This window comes from Oncorhynchus gorbuscha, linkage group LG05, assembly GCF_021184085.1.
Source record: "Oncorhynchus gorbuscha isolate QuinsamMale2020 ecotype Even-year linkage group LG05, OgorEven_v1.0, whole genome shotgun sequence".
NCBI classification, from domain to species: Eukaryota; Metazoa; Chordata; class Actinopteri; order Salmoniformes; family Salmonidae; genus Oncorhynchus; species Oncorhynchus gorbuscha.
In genome coordinates, this window is record NC_060177.1 from 66534638 (window position 1) to 66560912 (window position 26275).

The following is a 26275-nucleotide window of genomic DNA, read 5'->3' on the forward strand; positions in this document are numbered from 1 at the left end:
TGAGAGCCTTGAGATTTATTGACCACTGCGTTGTTCATGCCTACTCTGTTCTGTCTCAGACTGAACCTTGAGACTTTTTCATAGATCCTCTTGAAACATGGTCTTAAGAAGTAGTAGACTACAGGATCCAGCATGCTATTGAAGTAGGTCAGACTGATGGTGATAAAGAATGCAGTTTCAAGTCCTTTTTGCTATCGGTGGAAGCAGTTCCTGTGTTCTTCATCCAGATCAGTAGCCGTGTGATGTTGCTTGGGAGGACGCAGAATCTACTGATTCCTAGGCACAGATGCACTTGGTGCATCCTAGCCGCCTTGTCCAGACGTCTCGCCCGCAGCTGGACTGAGATCCGCTTGATGCAGAAGACCATGATCCCAAGAGATACCAGGAACCCCAGAAAGAACACAGTATTGTGCAGTTTGTTCTTGTTGGTGAAACTTTCACACTTTTTGTAGTTTACAGCTTTGAACTGGTGAGAGTTGATCAGGAAGTGTGAGCTCTGGTAGATCCTGAGGACCCACAGGCTAACTGCACCACTCACTGCCTTAGAGGCTCATGGAGTTGAATGGATGGTGGGGATGGTCTACACACCTGTCCAGTGTTACAGCCATCAGGAAGAAAACAACACTTTCTCCACGATTCATAGCCAACATGAAGAGGGACATACGACAGGGTTTCTCCAAGTTTCCAGTCCATCCCTGAGATTTAGTAGCTGGAAGGGCAGAGCTATGTTCAGCAGGAAGACAGTGATGCTCTTCCAGGGCTTCAGGTAGAAGCAGAATATCCAGAGAGCCAGGCTGTTACCAAGGACACCCAGAACAAATTCCAGCAACAGCAGTGGGTCAGCACCCTGGTGAGGTCGCCCTCAACTACACATAACTGCCAATGTGAAGACTTTTTAGTAATCAAGCGACAAAGTATATTGAAAGAAGGTGCTTCCACACAGGTGTGGTTCCCAGTGACGTGTATTCATGGATGCCAAGGAAAGTTGGGCTTCCCCAAAAAATTGACAAACATACCAAATAATTTTGCTTTTGTTTCATAAATTTCCTTCAAGTCACAAAAGGCTGAATGGATCTCACCGGCGAAAGCATCGGAGTGAACAAAACAGTTGCACTCTGGGGAAAAAAAGTTAATTGTTTTGTGTTGTCCTCTGGTAGATAACTAAAAATGTCCCTTTTCTAAATTAGCCATGGATGGAGATAGGGTTTTGGACTTGTCGTTTTACTTAATTCTCCGTACTGGCCAATGATTATAATGGCGATCCAACCACAAATTCATACATTGTGCCCCTGGCCTGGGAGGATGAAGTTCAACATGTAGCTAGATATATATTTTTAACCTCTTAAGGATCTGCCCCTTTTTTAATTTTTCAATTTTTGCCCAAAATGACACCCAAATCTAACTGCCTGTAACTCAGGCCCTGAAGCAAGGATTTGCATATTCTTGGTACAATTTGAAAGGAAACACTGAAGTTTGCGGAAATGTTAAAGTAATGTATGCGAATATAACACAATAGATCTGGTAAAAGATCATTCAAAACATAGCCCTGCCCTTCCAGCAAACCATTTTTTTTTCTTTCTTTGAAATGCAAGAGAGGCCACAATGCATTATTCTAGCCCAGGTGCAATTTAAACTTTTCCACTAGGTGGCATCAGTGTATGTGCAACGTTTTAGACTGATCCAATGAACCATTGCATTTCTGTTCAAACTTTTGTATCAATACTGCCCAAATGTACCTAATTTGTTTATTAATAACTTTTCATGTTCAAAACTGTTCTCTCTCCTCAAACAATAGCATGGTATTCTTTCACTGTAATAGCTACTGTAAATTGGACAGTGCAGTTAGCTTACATTTTTGTTAATCTTTCTGCCAATATCAGGTATGTTGATGTCCTGGGAAATGTTCTTGTTACTTCCAACCTCATGCAAATTGCATTAGCCTGCGTTAGCTCAACCGTTCTGTGGACGTGACACCGATCCCAAAGAAGCTTTAACTAGGCAAGTCAGTTAAGAACAAATTCTTATTTACAATGATGGCCAAACCATCCCCTAACCTGGACAATTGTGTGCCGCCCTATGGGACTCCCAATCACGGCTGGGTGTGATACAGCCTGGGATCGAACCCAGGTCTGTAGTGACGCCTCTAGCACTGCAATCCAGAGCCTTAGACTGCTGCACCACTCTGTCCCCCAAAAATGTATTATGGTGATGTTAACTAGCTGGCCTGGCACATCATTGCCCATGGTGGCCCAGTGGTTAAAGCATTGGACTAGTAACCGAGAGGTTGCTAGATCGAATCCCTGAGCTGACAAGGTAAAAATCTGTCGTTCTGCCCCTGAACAAAGCCTAGGAACAGTAGGTTAACTGCCATCATTGTAAATAAGAATTTGTGCCTAGTTTAAAATAAATAAGTGGGTTAGTGAGTAAGCATTTTAGACTTTATTCTGCCACTGTCGGCTTATTGTCTCTGCCTTAAGCCTATATATCACGGTCTCAAGGCATATGAACTAACCGGTGTTCGAGCAAGCAACGCAATTATCGCAACACAAGCTGTGATATGGCTTTATTTTTATTTATGGCTTCCACAGTGATTTTTACCCACGCACCGCTACTGGGGATTTCAGAGTTAAGGAATTAATATCCCATCATGCTTAAGCTTAGTGTGTGCTTCCCAGTCAAAACGGTTTGCATATATTATGAAGTTTTTGTGTTCGGCTGTTCGAGCACACAAATTTTCTTCTTGAGTCTAGTCGAGGATCGGTAGCCAACGTCTACGCCCCTTCGTCGGTGATTGGTCAACAGTAGGTGTTCTTCAGTTACATTTGTTTTGTCATTCAACGAGATTAGTTTTCATGCACAATTTTTTTCCCTTGCAAAAATACTGCACAAAACATCTGTTAGATGTAAAATTGCACGACTAAGACCTAGCAAAAACGTCAATTGATGATAAATCACTATCTGTTTTTGATTAAAAGTCAATTAAAGTAGTTAGACTAAACATTTAGACTCAATTCTAATTATATATGTCGGATCATCAACTGTTCAGAGGAGACTGCGTGAATCAGGCCTTCATGGTTGAATTGCTGCAAAGAAACCACTACTAAAGGACACCAATAAGAATCACGAGCAATGGACATTAGACCGGTGGAAATCTGTCCAAATTTGAGATTTTTGGTTCCAACAGACCCTGTCTTTGTGAGATGCAGAATAGATGAGTGGGTGTTCTCCGCATGTGTGGTTCCCACCATGAAGCATGGAGGAGTATGTGTGACTGTATGGGGGTGCTTTGCTGATGACACTCGGTTAATTATTTTCAAATTCAAGGCACACTTAACCAGCATGGCTACCACAGCATTCAGCAGCCATAGTCCCACTAAGCACAAACCAGGTGCATTTGGCTATCATTTGTTTTTCAACAGGACAATGACTCAAAACATACCTCCAGGCTGTGTAAGGGCTATTGAGTGCTGCATCAAATGACCTGGCCTCTGCAATCACCTGACCTTAAACCCAATTGAGATGGTTTTGGATGAGTTGGACTGCGGGGTGAAGGAAAAGCAGCCAATAAATGTAGAATGTAGAATATAGTAAAAATGAAAGCCTGATTCACGCAGTTGCCTTTGAACAGTTGATGTTGAGATGTCTGTTACTTGAACTCTGTGAAGCATTTTTTTGGGCTGCAATTTCTGAGGCTGGTAACTCCTAATGAACTAATCCTGTGCAGTAGAGGTAACTCTGGGTCTTCCTTTCCTGTGGTGGTCCTCATGAGAGCCAGTTTCATAGAGCTTGATGGTTTTTGTGACAACTCTTGAAGAAACTTTAAAAGTTCTTGAAATGTTCCATATTGACTTACCTTAATTTCTTAAGAATGGTGGACTGTTATTTCTCTTTGCTTATTTGAACTGTTATTGCCATAATATGGACTTGGTCTTTTTACCAAACAGGGCTATCTACTGTATACCACCCCTACCTTGTTCCTAGTTGCTCCTCAGCCTCCAAGACCTCATCCATTCTGATATCCTGCTCAAACATTGCTAACTCATAATTTGCCCCTATCAGCTCACAACTGTTTTTCAGTTGGATGCCTGTTTGGTTTTGGTGTGTTTACCACTCTCAAATACCATCCTCAGCTTCCTTTATTTCACAACCACACACTCCATCTATAGGAGGTTGTCCTCTCTCTTTGTATCAATGGTCTGAATGTATGAATCCCTCTCAGATATCACTGAAGGCTACTAATCTTTGTGCATATCAAGGCAATTTCAAGAAGTTATTTAACTTACCTGGCACTTCCTTTTTCTTTTACTTACAACTCTGTTCTGCATTGTGTGCATATGGAGTCCCTTGGCAAGAATAGTCTATCCATCCTATCCACAAATTATTTATTCATAGTACTGGTCTCTAAATCACATTATCTGCTAGTTAAATGACTCATAAACCAATCCCTTCCCATGCATCATGGAAAAAAAGACCTTTCTGTATGTAGTACTGTGACAAATTGGACCAGAGTTTGTTCCAACATATCAATTTCATCAAGAAACTCCAACCACTGTTTGTCTTGTCACTTGTTTTTCTGTCCATTTGTACTTTTATTTTTTTGTACATTTATTAAAAATTAAAGCATTTCACAATTGTATTCTAGTATTCATAACTTGGAGAAACAAATGCATATCTCCACTCATTCATGTGAACTGCAATGAGACAGACTCTGGACTCTTAAGTTAAGGAAATGTATAAAATAGTTCTTACATCATCTAAGGCTGCATAATCTGCTGGCGGGTTATACATAAGGATTTGTAGACATGCTTGTTCACAGGAAGGTGGATGGAGTGAAATCCAGGAAGTGGGAAGGACCATCTGCTCTCCTTTTTTGAAGTCTTGAGCAGCCATATTCTCACAAAATAATTATTTGTAGCCATAGCTTACCAGGCCAGAGGAGGAATGTGTGGGAGCCAGTTTTTCCTGTGGTGCAAGCAGACCTCTGCTGGCTTTTTTGTTCTCCTGAAGTCATGTGATCTTTCCTGTTTCCCACACCTGCATACTCTAGTCTGAAGTGTTATAGTTCCCACTCCACCCGATGCAATGAACATGAAAGTCCTGTCCTGCGACCATGAATATGTTTAATTAGCAGACAGGCTCTAATGGAATGGAAAACAACAGAAATAAATTATTGTATCTGTCACCTTCACCCTGAAACATCTCAATCTCCTCATCAAGGTCCTTATCCACTGGTAAAATAAATAAACATAATTGCAGACAGTGCTCATACCAGGGAGGATCTGTGATTGCTTAGTGACAGACTTGAATAAGATGTGTTGTAAACAATATTTAAAGGCTGTTCAGTGTGAAGTGAAGGAAAAAAGTACTTAGTTTTTTTCATCTACATTTGATGGGTGTTGTTTTGTATTATATCGTTTTTTTTTCTTCCTTTAAATTACCTGGTGAACTGTAGAGCTGCATTTAGGCCTACTGTTATCCATATTCTATATTAATTTTCTCAAGTGTCATTGAGTGCACTGTCCTATTGTAAATCCTTTACTTCGGCTTCGCTCTGGGTTTATTTTCATTTTCTGATACATCCATTCTCTGTTTTAATCCTGTCGACCTAAAAGCAGGCAATGATTTTACAAGTGCTTCCCCTTTTTATTTGCACACACAAAATAGCACTCTTAGTTTAAGTATTGTGGTACTGAAGTTTGACAAAAGTAGTACACAATCTGCATATTGACACTTTTCACTAACTTTTATGCAAACTTGATCTAACTTAGCTTCTTGGGTATAGTAGTTGCAGGTCATTCCCAACTTGCAGTGATGAGGGTTCTGTTAAATGTCATCCCACCATGAAAAGAGCAGACGGGCTGTTTCCAAAACAATGGGATGAGTGGTGGCCTACCCACATATGCTGCTGTGTACTCACAGGATAGCCCCATAAGGGTAGGCTATGATAAGCAAATTAAGTAAATGTATGTAGCTGTGTTAGATGGGTAGAATTGGCATTTGAATTGATGTGGCTGTGCCTGAAGAGAGTTGTTGGCTACATACATTTCTCTGTTCCAAGCACCTCAATTAGCCCATTGCACCTTGTAAGGCCAAAAAGCATTTTATTAGGCCATATGCACCATTATCTAGCCTGTAGTCCCTTCCTTAGTAACCACAATCATAATACAGGCAAAAGCACAAAATCCGATGGGTAATGGATTTGATTGTAGTGGTGGAGAAAATACATCAATTTCACATCATCCAGATTGTTTTCTTTATCATAATAAAATATGATCTTAACGAGCATGCAACAAATAATGCATTAAACTATTTAAAAAATATATATATGGGAAATGGCTGGTTCTGAACGGTAGGTATCCTGCTATACCGTAATAAAAACTCTATAGCCTGATAACGTTTCAGGTGGGGTAGAAAATAATCCTGTCCTTTCAATACCGCATGAGTGACGTCAACAGTTTCCCTGACGCATGGGCTCCCCCCGCGTTGCTATGTGTGAACTACTGTTATATCCTTCGGTAGACGAGGCTCCACGTACAGCAAACGTAGCATTCATTTAGCGTTTTCCTCCTCTGCCTGTGATCTCGCCATTGAGTTCGCAGCCTACAAATGCCACTCGTGGACGCCGAACCGGTTATTCGCGCGTTGCTTCTACCAAAAACGACAAGGAGTGTCTTACTTTGACTGCTTTATAATCGGTCATTTTCCTCAAAAGCGGGTATTTGTTACAAGCATTCGATATCGTCGAAGATTCAGTAAGAATTTCGCCGGGTGCCAAGACGTGAGGATGAATTCCATACGACAGGTGCCTTCAAGGGTGAAAACCAAAAGGACCGAAACGAATTTAGGTGCTGAGAGGGAACATTTTGATAAACAGCAGGTAAATATGAATACCCGGGTGGTGGTGGTAGAATTTGCGGTTCTAGCTGTTTGTTTTGCAGCTTTACGATAAAGTGTTTCAAATAGCATGTGAGGCCTTTAATTTATCGAACGTATTTGTTATTTGCGCACACGAAAATAAGAAAGTTAGCTTGTGAACTGTAATGCTGCTCTTATTGAAAATGTTTTGATGCAAATTCCGCACCTGACCCATCACCTGAGTTCCTAATTTGATAGGCCTATGGGACCCCGGATTGTCGAAACATTACTCACAGTAAACATGTTGAAGATTTTAATTTAGAGGCTAATGGAAAGTCCTGTATGCAATTGAATAAGCTGTTAGTCCCTGTGGTTGTCTGTGCTAAATATTTGATTGAAACCCGGAGACTGAATGACCTCCCTTGAGATTTAGGCCTAATAACTTTACATTGATCAGCCATGTATGTATTTTTGGATAAAGATGTCTTATTGTCCAGAACTTTTAACTGTCGCATCACCATTACCATCATCCAACAATTAATAATCATCTATTTCCAAATAATTTCTTAGAAAAGGACACTCCTTCACACAGTCTGGGAGCTATAGGTCATGTTTATGACAATCATTGGTAGACCTTTTTTTTTTTTGAAACATTTTAGAAAATAATTTGTATTTTTACCTTGAATTTATTTTTCTGGCTTAAGTGTCATTGACTTACTACTGGGGTAGCTAATTGGTAATGCATTGAATCCTTTAGATGAGTGTCTGCCTCTCAGTGAAGTCCTGGCTCTGAATATAAAGCCTATGTTCAACTAGAAGGTCTTGTTTGGCTACCTTGTCCTGACTTCCTTGCTCTTAGTGTATTGAAGTAGCTTGGAAATTAACTTCCTGTGGCTAGATCAACAAATGGCAAATGCAGATCCGAAGTTGAAATAACATTGTAACCTGCTTGTCTCCTCCATCGGAAATGACTGGACAACCAGCAGAAAGCAAACTGTCAACACAGTGTGACCCTGGCAAGAGAATTCTCTGCCATCTCCTTGTGCCTTCGATTGATGCAAAAATACAGAGCCTATTATATTCACACAAGGTCAGCCAGACAAAGTTAGGCAGTGATGATACTAAACTGAATCAATGAGAAAGAGGAAACCAATTATTTTGGCTGGCTGGATGGAGGAAGGAGTGGGGGAGAGAGATTGTGTGGTCCCTTTGACTGCATTGTAAACTGGATGTTTAAATCCGGCAAAGATAAGCATATCAGATCATATCAGAGGCGCAGTCACATGACCTTGGCGCATGCGCTGCCATAGACATGTGAACCTGACAGATGTTACACCCAAACAGTGACTGGCATTATGTCCAGCCATTAGTCAGGCCCTTTGTACTGCTGTCCTGAGGGAGCCCTGTTTTTCCTTCCCAATCTATGGTCTACTTGACATGTCTCCGTTAACTGTCAGCTTGTGACAGTCAACTCCTGATATGACAGTGGAAATGTAGAGACCGTTATGTAACATGCTACAATGTACAGGTACTCAACTCAATTCCAAGGACAGGCAGCTCCACCATATTGTCTTTCCATAGAGGGTGCTGCAGAGTCGCTGTGCTGCAGTACTTTACCATCCATATAAAGCTGCCCAAAGTCTGTGCGCTTGGCTTACTGACCCCCTCCCAAATTTGGTTTCTGTATGCTACTTTGACAGTTAACAAGTCTAGCCTAATGTACAGCACAATAGTGTAGCTCTATCCCAGTCATCAAAGGTACGTAACTGGAAAGATATAAGAAGGCACTGCTATACTTGCTATTCATTCAATACTGCATTACATGATGGATCTAGTTCTTGCCATTGACCTGTAGAATTCTGCTGATTCTGGGGTCTACTGTAGGTGTAATGTTGCACCCCATTCCTCTCTGTTTTTTCCCCCCTCCCCCTCTAGTTTTATCTGTGTTGACCTCCCTACCAAGGTCAGATGTCCCACAAAGCACCTGTTGTTCACACACTCACTGTGTGTGTGAGAGAGTTTGCTCTCCATCATTTCAGATACCTCAGTGCCCATGAGAGAGGGCTGGGGGAAGGGAGCGGCTGAGTGTAAACAGCCTCTCTCTAGGCCTCTGAGAACAGCAAAGCATTCAAACATTTTGCTTATGGTCATTATTTATTTTGTCACCTGTGTATACTTGCAAGTAAATGTCCATTTGGAACAATTGACCCACCCTACCAAGTGGTGTGGCGTGTGACTCCTTGTTGCCAGTGTACAGTTCCCTGGGGTGTCCATGGAAACCAAGCATCTACAGAAACATTAGGAAACCAGGGGAACCATGGCGAGGGTTATTTACAGCTGACATCCACTTTGGGAGGTACAGCAGTGAGTGCACACACATCAGCTTGCATGGTCATAGTGCTGACACGCAGGGTTGATGTGACTACTTTGGAGATGATAAAGAGGCGACTGGAATGACTGTAGTACTGTCTGATGATGACCGAGCATTATTAGACTTCTGCCTCCCTTGAGTGGGTGTGTGCAAGACCTAACTCAAACCACCTCTCAATCTCAGACTTGTTGTCTGAGAGAGGAAGTGTCTCTACATTACAGAGCACTCCCCTTAATATCCAACTATTGTAGGAGGGTTTGAAGCAATGGCAAGTCCTTGTGTCCACTGTTAATCTTCAATTTTGTCACCTAGATATCCGTGTAGGATGTCAGGCTAAGGAGAAGAAGCAGCAGGGGCGAGGACAAAGTCGTTTCATCAAAGGCAGGAAGGGCTAGTCCAGTTGGGCTAGTCCGGCTCAGGTTTCTGTCTGTATCAACACTGTAAGTGACTGAGCCAGCTATTGTTGTGCTGCCTGGGAGGCAAAGCAGGAGACAAGAAGAAATTTAACACAATGGGGACATTTCCAGCGGGTTTTCAGAATAGCCGTTAAAAGGGTGTTCTATGAAAACGGCTAGTATTTGATGTTGTGAGAATGATAATTGAAACTTGTTGAAATGTCACTTTTTTATGTTGATAGTCTTTCCAAGTGATCAAAATCAAATTTGATTTTATTTGTCACATACACATGGTTAGCAGATGTTAATGCGAGTGTAGCGAAATGCTTGTGCTTCTAGTTCCCACAATGCAGTAATAACCAACAAGTAATCTAACTAACAATTCCAAAACTACTGTCTTATACACAGTGTAAGGGGATAAAGAATATGTACATAAGGATATATGAATGAGTGATGGTACAGAGCGGCATAGGCAAGATACAGTAGATGGTATTGAGTGCAGTATATACACATGAGATGAGTATGTAAACAAAGTGGCATAGTTAGTGGCTAGTGATACATGTATTACATAAAGATGCAGTAGATGATATAGAGTACAGTATATACGTATACATATGAGATGAATAATGTAGTGTATGTAAACATTATATTAGGTAGCATTGTTTAAAGTGGCTAGTGATATATTTTACATGTTTAACAGTCTGATGGCCTTGAGATAGAAGCTGTTTTTCAGTCTCTCGGTCCCAGCTTTGATGCACCTGTACTGACCTCGCCTTCTGGATGATAGCTGTGTGAACAGGCAGTGGCTCGGGTGGTTGTTGTCCTTGATGATCTTTATGGCCTTCCTGTGACATCGGGTGGTGTAGGTGTCCTGGAGGGCAGGTAGTTTGCCCCCGGTGATGCGTTGTGCAGACCTCACTACCCTCTGGAGAGCCTTACGGTTGTGGGCGGAGCAGTTGCCGTACTAGGCGGTGATATAGCCCGCCAGGATGCTCTCGATTGTGCATCTGTAGAAGTTTGAGTGCTTTTGGTGACAAGCCAAATTTCTTCAGCCTCCTGAGGTTGAAGAGGCGCTGCTGCGCCTTCTTCACGATGCTGTCTGTGTGGGTGGACCAATTCAGTTTGTCTGTGATGTGTATTCCGAGGAACTTAAAACTTACTACCCTCTCCACTACTGTTTCATCGATTTGGATTGGGGGGTGTTCCCTCTGCTGTTTCCTGAAGTCCACAATCATCTCCTTAGTTTTGTTGACGTTGAGTGTGAGGTTATTTTCCTGACACCACACTCCAAGGGCCCTCACCTCCTCCCTGTAGGCCGTCTCGTCGTTGTTGGTAATCAAGCCTACCACTGTTGTGTCGTCCGCAAACTTAATGATTGAGTTGGAGGCGTGCGTGTCCACGCAGTCGTGGGTGAACAGGGAGTATAGGAGTGGGCTCAGAACGCACCCTTGTGGGGCCCCAGTGTTGAGGATCAGCGGGGTGGAGATGTTGTTGCCTACCCTCACCACCTGGGGGCGGCTCGTCAGGAAGTCCAGTACCCAGTTGCACAGGGCGGGGTTGAGACCCAGGGTCTTGAGCTTGATGACGAGCTTGGGTGTTAAATGCAGAGCTGTAGTCGATGAACAGCTTTCTCACATAGGTATTCCTCTTGTCCAGATGGGTTAGGGCAGTGTGCAGTGTGGTTGAGATTGCATCGTCTGTGGACCTATTTGGGCGGTAAGCAAATTGGAGTGGGTCTAGGGTGTCAGGTAGGGTGGAGGTGATTTGGTCCTTGACTAGTCTCTCAAAGCACTTCATGATGACGGAAGTGAGTTCTACTGGGCGATAGTCGTTTAGCTCAGATACCTTAGCTTTCTTGGGAACAGGAACAATGGTGGTCCTCTTGAAGCATGTGGGAACAGCAGACTGGGATAGGGATTGATTGAATATGTCCATAAACACACCAGCCAGCTGGTCTGCGCCTGGTCTGCGCATGCTCTGAGGACGCGGCTGGGAATGCCGTCTGGGCCTGCAGCCTTGCGAGGGTTAACACGTTTAAATATTTTACTCACCTCGGCTGCAGTGAAGGAGAGTCCGCATGTTTTGGTTGCAGGCCGTGTCAGTGGCACTGTATTGTCCTCAAAGCAGGCTAAAAAGTTATTTAGTCTGCCTGGGAGCAAGACATCCTGGTCCATGACTGGGCTGGGTTTCTTTTTGTAATCCGTGATTGACTGTAGACCCTGCCACATACCTCTTGTGTCTGAGCCGTTGAATTGAGATTCTACTGTCTCTATACTGACGCTTAGCTTGTTTGATTGCCTTGCGGAGGGAATAGCTACACTGTTTGTATTCGGTCATGTTTCTGGTCACCTTGCCCTGATTAAAAGCAGTGGTTCGCACTTTCAGTTTCACGCGAATGCTGCCATCAATCCACAGTTTCTGGTTTGGGAATGTTTTAATCGTTGCTATTGGAACGACATCTTCAACGCACATTCTAATGAACTCGCACACCGAATCAGCGTATTCGTCAATGTTGTTATCTGACGCAATACGAAACATATCCCAGTCCACGTGATGGAAGCAGTCTTTGAGTGTGGAATCAGATTGGTCGGACCAGCGTTGGACAGACCTCAGTTTGGGAACTTCTTGTTTCAGTTTCTGTCTGTAGGCAGGGGTCAACAAAATGGAGTCGTGGTCAGCTTTTCCGAAAGGAGGGCGGGGCATCGCGGAAGTTAGAATAGCAATGACCCAAGGTTTTGCCAGCCCTGGTTGCGCAATCGATATGCTGATACAATTTAGGGAGTCTTGTTTTCAGATTAGCCTTGTAAAATCCCCAGCTACAATGAATGCAGCCTCAGGATGTATGGATTCCAGTTTGCAAAGAGTCAAATAAAGTTTGTTCAGAGCTATCGATGTGTCTGCTTGGGGGGAATATATACGGCTGTGATTATAATAGAAGAGAATTCCCTTGGTAGATAATGCGGTCGACATTTGATTGTGAGGAATTCTAAATCCGGTGAACAGAAGGACTTGAATTCCTGTATGTTTTTGTGACCACACCACGTCTCGTTAGCCATAAGGCATACGCACCCGCCCCTCTTCTTACCAGAAAGATGTTTGTTTCTGTCGGCGCGATGCGTCGAGAAACCCGTTGGCTGCACCGACTCCGATAGCGTCTCTCCAGTAAGCCATGTTTCCGTGAAGCAAAGAACGTTAGTCTCTGATGTCCCTCTGGAATGCTACCCTTGCTCGGATTTCATCAACCTAGTTGTCAAGAGACTGGACATTGGCGAGAAGTATACTAGGGGGTGGTGCACGATGTGCCCGTCTCCGGAGTCTGACCAGAAGACTGCTTCGTTTCCCTCTTTTACGAAGTCGTTTTTATGGGTCGCCGGCTGGGATCCATTCCGTCGTCCTGGGTGAAAGGAAGAACACAGGGTCCGCTTCGCGAAAGTCATATTCTTGGTCGTACTGATGGTGAGTTGACGCTGCTCTTATATTCAGTAGTTCTTCTCGATTGTATGTAATGAAACCTAAGATGACCTGGGGTACTAACGTAAAAAAAAATAAAAAAAACTGCATAGTTTCCTAGGAACGCGAAGCGGCCATCTCTGTCGGCGCCGGACCTCTCGTTTAACAGTGAAGTCTGTTTTCAAAATCAGTGGTTTGATATAACGACTTATCTAAACACCCCAAACTCCTCTATCCAGTTTCCTGTTTGCCTCCAAACAATGTAGTGTTGGATAGAGGAGAAATTCAATGTATTCCTTGATGCATTTGAACTGCAATTTGTTGGTGACAGAGTTGGCCTCTTGCTGTCATCAGCATCTTACTGTCTTACTCTGCTTGTCACCACTCCCAGTGAATTAGTGCTAGACTAGTTAATGCTAACAAAACCAGACAATGCGTACAGCCTCATTAGCAGTGTGTTTACACAAGTTTAACAGCATTAATAGTGGCAGCTGTGCGGTGCTTGGGTATGTGTCTGACCTTGACAACCAGAGCGGCAGCAACAGTCTGTTGAATTAAGCTGATAAAGAACTGCAATAACTAGTCACTGCAGGGCACCTGACTGACTGCCCAGTGTGTAGTACATTAGACGTGTTGCTGCAGTGTCTCTGGCAGCTATAGTCTTCCTGGCAGTGATGTCCAAGCACATAGACACGCTGTTGAAAGGCAAGAAGGGAGAAGATGACAAGGTAAGAAAGGAGGGAACAGGGATGGGAGGGATGAACAGTGTGTGTGGCGTGTGTTCAGGGATTAGGCTGGGCTCATCACTCCCACTCTCTCCCTACAACTACCTCTCCCTCAATTGGGGGATTAAGACTTAAGACTTTTGGGTCCAGGTTCAATGTTGTATCTGTCAAACAGCTAAATAGAGTCAGACTGTCTGTAGCCCACTTAGATCATAGTTAAGCCCAGTTTCTCCTGTGGCCAACCAGATGAATGTACACCTTCCTGACCTTTTTAAAGCATTGCTGTTGGAAAGTTTTAATGGCAGTGGTGGAAAAAGTCATACTTGAGTAAAAGTAAAGATACCTTTTTTAATAGAAAATTACTCAAGTGAAAGTTACCCAGTAAAATACTACTTGAGCAAAAGTCTAAAAGTATTTGTTTTTAAATATACTTAAGTATCGGAAGTAAGTGTAATTGCTGAACTATAGTTAGGTATCAAAATAAAAAGTCGTAATAATTTCACAATCCTTATATTAAGCATGCATCAGAAGGGGAACATTTCTGTATTTTGTAAGTTACATATATTGAACTTGATTGCTGATAAGTAAAACATTTTGGGACTATGTCAACAATGGACTAATGAAACAAATACCAGCACATTGTTTTGGGATGGAATTGTCCTTTAAGTACTTTACACCACTGTTTAATGTTTTTGGTTTATTTTGTATGCATGATGGAGTAAATTGAGGGAGCGTGCCAGTGGGAGACGAGCTAGGTCTTTTGTTGGTTTGTGACATTGCCAACCTTCAATTCTAGACTTCAAGCAGTTCTGTAAATTGTATTGCTCACACTTCACTGGACTATGCACTGTATGCAGTCTCTGATCAGGTTAGTGTAACAATGATCCTTCCCCCTCGTCTCAAACTCTCCTCTGAGTGACAGTCAGTTTGAATGTATTATGGAGCCTCCTTGCAGCCATGCTGCACTATGGCCATCTGTTGAGGCCTCTGTGCCAGGCGCTGTGTGCCAGAATGTGGCCCCCATCAAACCAATCTTCTACCCTAGCTGGCAGGCCTTCCTCCTCCCACAAACCCCTCATTGTCAAGCACCCCTCTAACCTAAGATGGGCATTTTGAAATTATTTCAGTATTGAAGTTATGATATTGTTTTGGATATCCGGATTGTTGAAATACATTTATTTAAAAAATATATATATTTTAAATTCTGCTTCATTTTGTTTCAGTGGGGGGAGGGGTGAAAGGAGCAGGGGGCAATGTGACAGTCTGGCATGGGGGGAGGAAGAAAGTAGCCAAAATGACCTGCTCTAGTTAGATAAATTTGTTGCTGCCATATGTTAGCTATCATACCATCTGGTAGTACCTGTCTTGACTGCATCAAATCACTGTAAAGAAGCTAGCTAGCAAAAGTAGCAAGGCTAATTGAGGCTATTTTGCTGTGCTTCCCTGTCCAATGTCTAAAACGACTCCATGGTTGATCATTGTAGCCTACTCCTTCTCTGTTTGCAAATTCTGTCATTTTAATTCCATTTGGCAATGATAAGAAATCTCCCACTTCACCAGTGGTGTGAAGTACTTAAGTAACCTTTTGAGGTATCTGGTATCTGGATGTTTTTGTATTTTTTGACAACTTTTACTCTACTTCATTCCTAAAGAAAATAATGTACTTTTAACTCCATACATTTTCTCTGACACCCAAAAGTACTTACATTTCGATTGCTTAGCAGGACAGGAAAATTGTCGAATTCTCACACTTGTCAAGAGAACATCCCTACCGCCTCTGACCTGGCGGACTCACTAAACAAAAAGGTTTTGTTTGTAAATTGTCTGATTTTTATCGTGTAGTTATATTCGTAAATATAAAAACAATAATGGTGCCATCTGGTTTGCTTAATATAAGGAATGTGTAATGATTTTATACTTAGAAATTACATTTACTTTTAAGTATATTTAAAACCAATAACTTTTAGACTTTCACTCAAGTACTATTTTACTGGGTGACTCACATTTACTTGAGTGATTTTTCTATTAAGGTATCTTTAAGTATAACTGTTGTACTTTTTCCACCACTGCACTTCACTTGCTACACATGGAACCTCTGACTAGCACCACTTCGATTGACGACAATAACATCAAGCTACACGTGTGAAACGTGTTTAGGCAACCGTTGCAACTTTTTTTATGTGGCACACTCATAACTGTCATAAAACTGTTTAATAAAAATGTTGAGTGTAATGGTCTATCCTTGTAGGCTTATGTAGCAATGTCACAGATCATTTTATTTCATTTTAGACAAAGCTAAGTATACTCTCCCAAGTAATCTAATACTAACGTCTGTTCAGATATTCAAAAAGCCTTGTCCATCCTTAATCCAAACCATCACTTGCTCTGGTCCCCTAAGACAAGGGGGCTAGCACTAGCAGTAGCCTCTAAAGAACGGTTAACCAGGACACCCCTCTCCTTTTTAAAATGTTTTTCTCCATCTCTCCCCTCACTCTGAGTGGTCCCCTTAAGCGCACAGTAGCCCCTCTGTGCTTTGTTTAGTGACTGCGTGTTTTGGTAGAGGGGGAGGTTGGTAGGTTGTGGTGGCTCCAGAGTTTCACTAACTAAATGAATTCTTTATGCTTTTGTGGGATTGCTGGCGGATTTTGCCAGGCCTGCCTCGGATATCCGTTAAATGTGAGGATTGTTTTTCTCCTTCCTTGTGTTTACGATAAGATGTATTTGTGTATTCTAGGAAGAAATGTCATGTAAATACCAGAGTGAGTGAATTTATATCACTGTGTATATACAGCCAGAGGGTGAAGTAAAAACGTGTGTTGGTCTGTATGAGCCTGTGTTTGTGGGATTATTTAACGATTGAGTGACTGTGTGTGTGCAGTACCAGTCAAAAGTTTGGACACGTACTCATTCAAGGGGTTTTCTTTATTTTTGACTTTTCTACATTGTAGAACAATCGTGAAGATATCAAAACTATGAAATAATACATGGAATCATGTAGTAACCAAAAAAGTGTTAAACATATAAAAATATATTTGAGGTTCTTCAAAGTAGCCACCCTTTGCCTTGATGACAGCTTTGTACACTCTTGGCATTGTCTCAACCAGCTTCATGAGGTAGTCACCTGGAATGCATTTCAATTAACAGGTGTGCCTTGTTAAAAGTTCATTTGTGGAATTTCTTTCCTTAATGCGTTTGAGCCAATCAGTTGTTGTGACAAGGTATGGGGCTATACAGAAGAAAGCTCTATTTGGGAAAAGACCAAGTCCATATTATGGCAAGAACAGCTCAAATAAGCAAAGAGAAATGACAGTCCATCACTTTGTCAATCCGGAACATTTCAAGAACTTTAAAAGTTTCTTCAAGTGCAGTCGCAAAAACCATCAAGCGCTATGATGAAACTGGCTCTCATGCGGTCCACCACAGGAAAAGGAAGGAAGACCCAGAGTTGCCTCTGCCGCAGAGACTACGTTCATTGCCTCAAATTGCAGCCCAAATAAATAATTCAGACACATCTCAACTGTTCTCGTGAGTCAGGCCTTCATGGTCAAATTGCTGCCAAGAAACCACTACTAAAAGACACCAATAAGAAGAGACTTGCTTGGGCCAAGAAACACGAGCAATGGACATTAGACTGGTGGAATCTGTCCGTTGGTCTGAGTCCAAATTTTAGATTTTTGGTTCCAGCTGCCGTGTCTTTGTGAGACGCAGGGTAGGTGAACGGATGATCTCTGCATGTGTTGTTCCCACCGTGAAGCATGGAGGAGGTGTGATGGTGTGGGCGTGCTTTCATAGTGACACTGTCTCACTTAAACCGCATGGCTACCACAGCATTCTGCAGCAATACACCATCCCGTCTGGTTTTCTCTTAGTGGGACTATCATTCGTTTTTCAACAGGGCAATGACCCTAAACACACCACCAGGCTCTGTAAGGGCTATTTAACCAAGAAGGTGAGTGATGGAGTGCTGCATCAGATGACCTGACCTCAACCCAATTGAGATGGTTTCAGATGAGTTGGACCGCAGAGAAGAAAAAGCAGCCAACAAGTGCTCAGCATATTTGGGAACTCCTTCAAGACAATTGGAAAAGCATTCCAGGTGAAGCTTGGTTGAGAAAATGTGAAGTGTGCAAAGCTGTCATCAAGGAAAAGGTTGGCTGCTTTGAAGAATCTAAAATCTATTTAGATTAAACTTTTTTTTTGTTACTACATGATTCCATATGTGTTAATTCATAGTGTTGATGTCTTCACGGTTGTTCTACTTTCTGTAGAAAGTAGTCTAAATAAAAAAAAAACTTGAATGAGTAGGGATGTCCTAACTTTTGACTACTACTGAACATACAGATGTACATTTGCCCCTGCTCAGTGTAGCATACCATTGTCTCTTTCTGTTGGTTATTGAGGGGGAAGTGGGGCGAGAGAGAGGCTGGGATAGTACCAGATAATCTGTATAAATGAACCATAACCACTCATGCGTGTTACTGCAAGCTGGATTAGTCAGTTATGTAATTAGTTGAACTGAAATGGAACAGCAGGCTTGTGAGTGAAAAGCTCTGGAAGCCCTGTTAACTTCCTCCATCTTATTTTTCACCTGCTGTGGTCTACACATGTATAATATGCGTCTGCCAATCCTGGGCCTCAGGGAGAGTGGGTGGTGATCTCCGAATGAGGAGCTATTGGCCAATGCTTCCGTGTTCTTGTGTTGTGAGGAATGCTATGGTAGTCCATTGTTTGGTGCTCTTGCTCCTACCCTCCGAGTCTGGAGATGTGTGACAGGTTTATCTGAACTAGTCGGCTAGAGAAATGTGATATTTTACACTTATTTCCCTCATTTATTAATTACAATCGGTAGCGCTAGTCTTCAGTGGGTCTGTATGGGTCAGACAAAATATAGCTTGTTCTCACTGTTCAGAACTGTTGATTCAATGCAGATCTTATGTAAGGACAAGTTCGACTGAGGGTTACTATGACAAGACTGGCTTAAAACACACTGTTATTTGTATCAGAGGTCACAATATGCTTGTCATGTTTTGGATTCAGAGCGTTCCCTTATCCTCTAGCGTTACTAACTATGCCTTTATCAGTGACGGGCCAAGCCTATGTAGTGTACACAACCACGTTGAGGAAAGTGTTGAGACCTAGTTCTGACTATCTGCTTCTCTCCCTTCCTCTCTGCGTTCACTTGGACTTGATCTACCTGTTAGTCTAGTTGCCTGAGTGCCAGGACGCTTGCGCTGTGTTGCTGGTGACGACATGTCTCTTTCCTCCATTGTCATTATCGACAACGAAACATGTAGAGAGGATGCCCTGATGCATGTAGTGTTTTGGTAGCATGTAGGGTTTCAACTGATAGGAATGCTCATTTTGACAGGTATTGTAATCCCTCTAATGCAGGGATCCGGCAATTACATTTGGAATGCTGTAAGCATGTCATATGTTTTAAAATGAATGGACACACCAAAGTAACTGGAACAGAAGCCTATGGGCTTGTTCAGTCCTCTTTACTCACAGTATGAAGGAAAAACAGAGGGGTTATTGAACCCTTATTACATGAGCCTCTGCATGTAAACATACACAATAATTTTTCTGATTCTGTCACAGTGCAATCTGCTGTATTCTCAGCATCTCCAGTACAACTCCTCTCTGGCCTTGTATTTCAAAACACAGTATGGCTTATCAGTAGCCTTTGTTGTGTTTAAAAGACTACTCCCTCCCTCTGTGCTGTTGAAACAAGGGTTGCCTTGTCAACTGCTACCACTCCACCTGATAGTATGGGTGTGTGGAGACTTGCTGATCACACGTCTAGTGAACACAACCTATCACTCCCTCTCTCCTGGGTCATCTGACTATACTGTACATGAATATACTGTACACAAACATGGGACATAAAGATTGGCATGGTGGTGTGGCCCTAAAATAAAACCAAGTAAAGAGATGATCTGTATGCATTTTATTTGTATAAGGTGCCAGTTCATTAGTGTCTTGTTTTGACATTTGATTTTGTTTATAGAAATAGCGCTCTTTTTTTATTAATTCCAAATTTCACATTTTGGATTGTCTTGTACTCAAGTTGAATCTAGCTCCCATTAAAATGTTTTTGTTTTATGTCACTGAGTGGTAGGTCGGTAGCCATAGTGACTTATGACCTGAACCTGTTCTCTCTACTCTCTCCTCCAGCTCAGCAGCATCAGCAAAGCCATCAACTCCAACGAGGCGCCTGTGAAAGAGAAACATGCACGCCGTATCCTTCAATATAACCCCAAACTGGAAACAGCAAACCTTTTGCTATTATTTGCTCCAAACTTTGTACGCCTGATAACCCACTGTCTTCCAACTGGGCTGTTTTTAACCACTCGAGTTGTTGAATTAATGTACTGTAGAAGGTAATTGCTTTTTAGAGTTGACATTTGCCATCATGTAGTCTATACAGCCACCTAGTATATTTTACTGTTGCAGGCATCGATGGAAACATTGCTTGTTTTAATCTCCTTAGATCGAAAATACTGTGATTTTTATCATCGTACATGAGCAAGAGAAAATGAAAGAATATATATGTGAGGGAACAAGAGGTATTATTTTGGCTTTGTGTTTTGCTTCTTGGCTCTTCCTTGACGGCCCTACAGGGATCATTCTGGGGACCCACAGAGAGAAGGGAGCCTTTACCTTCTGGTCCTATGCCTTGGGCCTCCCTTTGTCCAGCAACTCCATCCTCAGCTGGAAGTTCTGCCACGTGGTGCACAAAGTGTTGCGGGATGGCCACCATAACGTAAGACCTGCTCTCTGCTCTATACACTCTAGTACAACCGGTTCTGTTTTATATATATATATATATTAAAGTTAAATGTCGAGACAAAAGGAAAATACACATGCAGGTTTTAGGTGGAAAATTTGGCACAGATCTTAGATGAAAATACTGCATAATTGGTAGCCTATAGTATATGAAAAAAAACATGCAGTATTTCTTTGAGCAGAGCTCACAAACTCACTCATCGCTGTGACTCCCTAACGGGTTCGGGAGAGGCCAAGGTGGAGTCATGCGTCCTCCGAAACATGACCTGCCAAACCTCGCTCCATAACACCCGCTAGCTTAACCCAGAAGCCAGCCGCATCAATGTGTCAGAGGAAACACCATTCAACTGGTGACTGGGGTCAGCCCGCCAAAAGGACTCGCTAGAGTGCGATGAGCCAAGTAAAGCCCCACCGGCCAAACCCTTCCCTAACCCGGATGATACTGGGCCAATTGTGCACCGTCCTATGGGTCTGGGTTGTGGCACAGCCCGGGAATGCACCCGGGTGTGTAGTTACGCTTCTAGCACTGCAATGCGGTGCCTTAGACCACTGCACCACTTGGGAGACCCAAGCATGGAGGTTTTTATGCAGACCTCAGGCTGTAATTAGTCCAAATTAGCTTAATGGTGAAATGTTAATTGTATAATTGAACATTATTAAGTGACTGTTTCAATATTATTATTGAATTGACCTTATCTATCCCCTTTTTGCCCTCCAGAGCCTTCAGGACTGCATGAGACATCACAGTAACATAGTTGAAACAGGGCAACTATGGGTGAGTCTGGAGATTGTGCTGTGTTTATGTTGGGGGAGCTTGAATAAGTTTTGGGCGAACAAATTTAATTTCAGATGGCTTGAAATGGGGGGAAATCCCTTGCTTTAATGATTTAGTTTAGGCAAAAATTATTTTTTCAAACATCTTCCTGCTCATACCGTAATTGTGCTTCCTGTGCAGGCAGAGTTAATCTGTCTGCTGCAGATTCGAGGAAAGGCTAGAATGGGAGATGTTTTTTGCTGTGTTGAAGTAAAGCACAGCTCAATGCTTGTTGCTCGCTCACTTTTGTTTCCAGGGCAATCTTCATGACAGATATGGCCAGCTGGTGGCTCTGTACGCTAAGCTCCTCTGCACAAAGATGGAGTTCCACGTGAAGGTAAGCCTACCCTCTTTAGCCCTCAAACTGAACTCTGGACCTCAAAGCCAGTTCCACTGTGTTTTTTTCATTGTTCCCTCAAATCAGGGACTGATTTAGAACTGGAACACCAGGTGGGTGCAATGAATTATCAGGTCAAACCGAAAACCAGCAGGCTCCTGTCCTCGTTGAGTAATAGTTAAATACCCCTGCTCTATAGCATGTGTCAAACTCTAGGCCCGCGGCCCGGATCCGAGCCCATTCAATCCAGCCCATGGGTGGTTTGCATATTTAAAAAATGTATATTAAAATTCTGGGAAACAACAATCTCAATCCACATTGGAATGACTAAAACCAAATCAAAATGGTCTATAGATGATAATGGACCTTATTGTCTCTTCACTCTGTCCAACTTGCTAAAAGTAATCAAAAAGAAAGCTAGACAGTCAGGTAGCATCGATAATTCCAAAAGCAATGGGTAGAGAACTGTGAGAGAATGAGTTGACACCCCTGCTCTACAATTTTGGGGTACTGATGCTTCACCATAAGGAGACATTGGCTAATCTTTCCACTGTATGCATTGCCACAAATGCTTTCACAAAATGCCACCTAATTAAACAAACAATGTATGCCATTTGAAATTATTTACAGTAGGGCAAAAAAGTATTGTGCAAGTTCTCCCACTTAAAAAGATGAGAGGTCTGTAATTTTCAACTGACAGAAAAAATGAGAGAAAAAAATCCAGAATTTGTTTTTGAATTTTACCCCCTTTTCTCCCCAATTTTGTGGTATCCAATTGTCCAATTATCCTGTAGCTACTATCTTGTCTCATCGCTACAACTCCTGTACGGGCTCGGGAGAGACTAAGGTTGAAAGTCATGCGTCCTCCGATACACAACCCAACCAACACAACGCCATCCAACCCGGAAGCCAGCCGCACCTTGGTTAGCGCGCACTGCGCCCGGCCCGCCATGGGAGTCGCTGTTGCGCGATGAGACAAGGATTTCCCTACCGGCCAAACCCTCCTTAACCCGGACGACGCTAGGCCAATTGTGCGTCGCCCCATGGACCTTCCGGTCGCGGCCGGATACGACAGAGCCTGGGCGCCACCCGAGAGGCCTACATTGTAGGATTTTTAATTTATTTATTTGCAAATTATGGTGGAAAATAAGTACAGACCTGTAACTTCTTCTTTAAGAGGCTCCTCTGTCCTCCACTCGTTACCTGTATTAATGGCACCTGTTTGTACTTGTTATCAGTATAAAAGACACCTGTCCACAACCTCAAACAGTCACACTCCAAACTCCACTATGGCCAAGACCAAAGAGCTATCAAAGGACACAAGAAACAAAATTGTAGACCTGCACCAGGCTGGGAAGACTGAATCTGCAATAGGTAGGCAGCTTGGTTTGAAGAAATCAACTGTGGGAGCAATTATTAGGAAATGGAAGACATACAAGACCACTGATAATCTCCCTCGATCTGGGGCTCCACGCAAGATCTCACCCCGTGGGGTCAAAATGCTCACAAGAACGGTGAGCAAAAATCCCAGAACCACACGGGGGGGACCTAGTGAATGACCTGCAGAGAGCTTGGACCAAAGTAACAAAGCCTACCATCAGTTCCACACTATGCTGCCAGGGACTCAAATCCTGCAGTGCCAGATGTGTCCCCCTGCTTAAACCAGTACATGTCCAGGCCCGTCTGAAGTTTGTTAGAGAGCATTTGGATAATCCAGAAGAAGATTGGGAGAATGTCAGATGAAACTCAACTCGTCGTGTTTGGAGGACAAAGAATGCTGAGTTGCATCCAATGAACACCATACCCACTGTGAAGCATGGGTGTGGAAACATCATGCTTTGGGTCTGTTTTTCTGCAAAGGGACCAGGACGACTGATCCGTGTAAAGGAAAGAATGAATGGGGCCATGCATAGTGAGATTTTGAGTGAAAACCTCCTTCCATCAGCAAGGGCATTGAAGATGAAACGTGGCTGGGTCTTTCAGCATGACAATGATCCCAAACACACCGCCCAGGCAACGAAGGAGTGGCTTCGTAAGAAGCATTTCAAGGTCCTGGAGTGGCCTAGCCAGTCTCCAGATCTCAACCCCATAGAAAATCTTTGGAGGGAGTTGAAAGTCCGTGTTGCCCAGCAACAGCCCCAAAACATCACTGCTCTAGAGGAGATCTGCATGGAGGAATGGGCCAAAATACCAGCAACAGTGTGTGAAAACCTTGTGAAGACTTACAGAAAACATTTGACCTCTGTCATTGCCAACAAAGGGTATATAACAAAGTATTGAGAAACCTTTGTTATTGACCAAATACTTATTTTCCACCATAATTTGCCAATAAATGAATAAAAAATCCTACAATGTGATTTCCTGGATTTTCTTCCCCTCATTTTGTCTGTCATAGTTGAAGTGTACCTATGATAAATTACAGGTCTCATCTTTTTAAGTGGGAGAACTTGCACAATTGGTGGCTGACTAAATACTTTTTTGCCCCACTATACATGTGAGGTCATTAGATATTTCTAATGTTGTACCATCCTTGAGAAAGGATGTACAATAATTGTTGGATCATTTTTGCAATCCTTTTGTCTTCTGTGCAGCATTCTGAAATCCGAGCCAACCTAGAGGTAACAGATGAGGTTCTGGAGCGCGTTGCCGGAACAGACATCAATAATGTGTGAGTGTGTTCTCCAGTCCTCTACTCCTCCCTCTCCAGTCTCCACACATCCCTGGCACTCTCACGTGCACTCCCTCTCCTGTTAAGGAGTTATCAGAATATCATACAGGGACATCAAACAAATGTGTATACCGTACATTTAATTGACATAGATCAAGTGAAGTAAATTATTGATATTAAATATAAACTTAACTTTCTTTCTGATTCCAAGAAGGCCAACATACCATTTTAAGTAGAGATGGAGAACTGTGGAGACAAGGGAGAGAACCTGCTGCTCTTTTCTTAAGGAAGCCATTAGCCTTGTGTTACTAAGGGGGGGTATCGACTTCACTCCTTCAGGTTCCAGCTCACTGTGGAAGTGTTTGATTACCTGGATACAGAGCTGAGGCTAGCCGAGACAGGTGAGAATCCTCCGCTTCGCCCCTACCTACCTACCTCCACCTCTCAAAGGATGGGTAACCTGAGGTACAGGGCTGTGGTCTGTTTCCATTAACTGTTTGTGTGCCTGAAATGGAATAGGGACAGGATAGTGGCCAATTAAATACACTTGTAATGCTGTTGAGGGAGTGAGTTAATCCCCCCAAAAGTTAAGGGAAACACATTTCTAAACCACTTTGTTTGTTTAGTATGATTAGGGCCCTCATGTAATTTCACCAAAACCTTATAAATAGGTTATAAATGTTTGCTATTAGAGGACATTAATTGTTTTTCTTCTGATTGGCTGTAATTGCATCATGCACCTCCCTGCCCTGCAGGATGTTGTCACAGCCTGTGATCCTGAACAACTATAAACAAACCCTACAACTGTAAACAACCCTGCCTGCCTCCGTGACTAACTGGGCATCTTGTACTCAGGAAACATGGGAGCTCCTAACCGCCTTGCGCTTTCACACATCTACCCACCCTACTGCTAGATCTGCTGATAACTGTTTTCCACCCACAGAGTGGGTGATTCATAAATGTGTGAGCCATTGTCCAAGTGCTGTATTTCTGAACTAGTGACAGTGAAAAGTGTTTAACCCAAGCAAGCCAGCGATACCAAATCCTCCCCATTTTAATATTGTTTGTTTATTGTGGTGTTTGTTATGTGTTATACATTGGCGTGTGATCTGCAGTGATCCGGCAGCTCAACACGTCCATTGCCATCTCTACGCTGACGTCAGGCCAGTGTCGCCTGTCCCCCCTCATCCAGGTCATTCAGGACTGCAGTCACCTCTACCACTTCACCGTCAAGCTGCTCTTCAAGCTGCACGCTTGTACGTTGGCATCTTTAATCTCAACTGCATGACATATTTTTCAACATGTACTGTAACATCAAATTGTATTAGGCACATGCGCCGAATACAACAGGTGTAGACCTGACAGTGAAATGCTTACTTACGAGTCCCTAACCAACAATGCAGTTGAACAAAAATACAGATAAGAATAAAAGATAAAAGTAGCAAGTAATTAAAGAGCAGCAGTGAAATAACAATAGTGAGACTATATACAGGGGGGGTACCGATACAGAGTCAATGTGGGGGGGGCACCGGTTATTTGAGGTAGTATGTACATGTAGGTAGAGTTATTATAGTGACTGCATAGATGACAACAGAGTAGCAGTGGTATAAGGGGGGGGGGGGGGTGCACTGCAAATATTCTGGGTATGCATTTTAGCAGAGAGAACAGTCTATGACTAGGGTGGCTGGAGTCTTTGACAATTTTTAGGGCCTTCCTCTGACACTGCCTGGTATAGAGGTCCTGGATGGCAGGAATCTTGGCCCCAGTGATGTACTGGGCCATTCACACTACCCTCTGTAGTGTCTTGTGGTCGGATGCTGAGCAGTTGCTATACCAGGCAGTGTTGCAAACAGTCAGGATGCTCTCAATGGTGC

General features: G+C 42.9%; 1 protein-coding gene across 4 annotated transcripts in view; it reads left to right on the top strand.

Annotated features, from left to right (window-relative positions):
* The first annotated feature begins 6517 nt into the window (after positions 1–6517).
* hip1rb (huntingtin interacting protein 1 related b) overlaps positions 6518–26275 on the top strand; it is a 37337-nt gene continuing 17579 nt past the window's right edge. For 2 of the 4 annotated variants that reach the window (XM_046350785.1, XM_046350786.1), the window contains exons 1-8: positions 6518–6877; positions 19971–20034; positions 20417–20559; positions 21301–21357; positions 21653–21733; positions 24325–24401; positions 24741–24802; positions 25517–25657. In XM_046350785.1, coding sequence (XP_046206741.1) covers positions 6785–6877; positions 19971–20034; positions 20417–20559; positions 21301–21357; positions 21653–21733; positions 24325–24401; positions 24741–24802; positions 25517–25657 — 718 coding nt within the window. In that variant the 5' untranslated portion in view covers positions 6518–6784. Of the gene's footprint in view, positions 6878–13708; positions 13800–16388; positions 16473–19970; positions 20035–20416; positions 20560–21300; positions 21358–21652; positions 21734–24324; positions 24402–24740; positions 24803–25516; positions 25658–26275 lie in introns of those variants that run through there. The other 2 variants (XM_046350788.1, XM_046350787.1) reach the window with 2 other exon arrangements.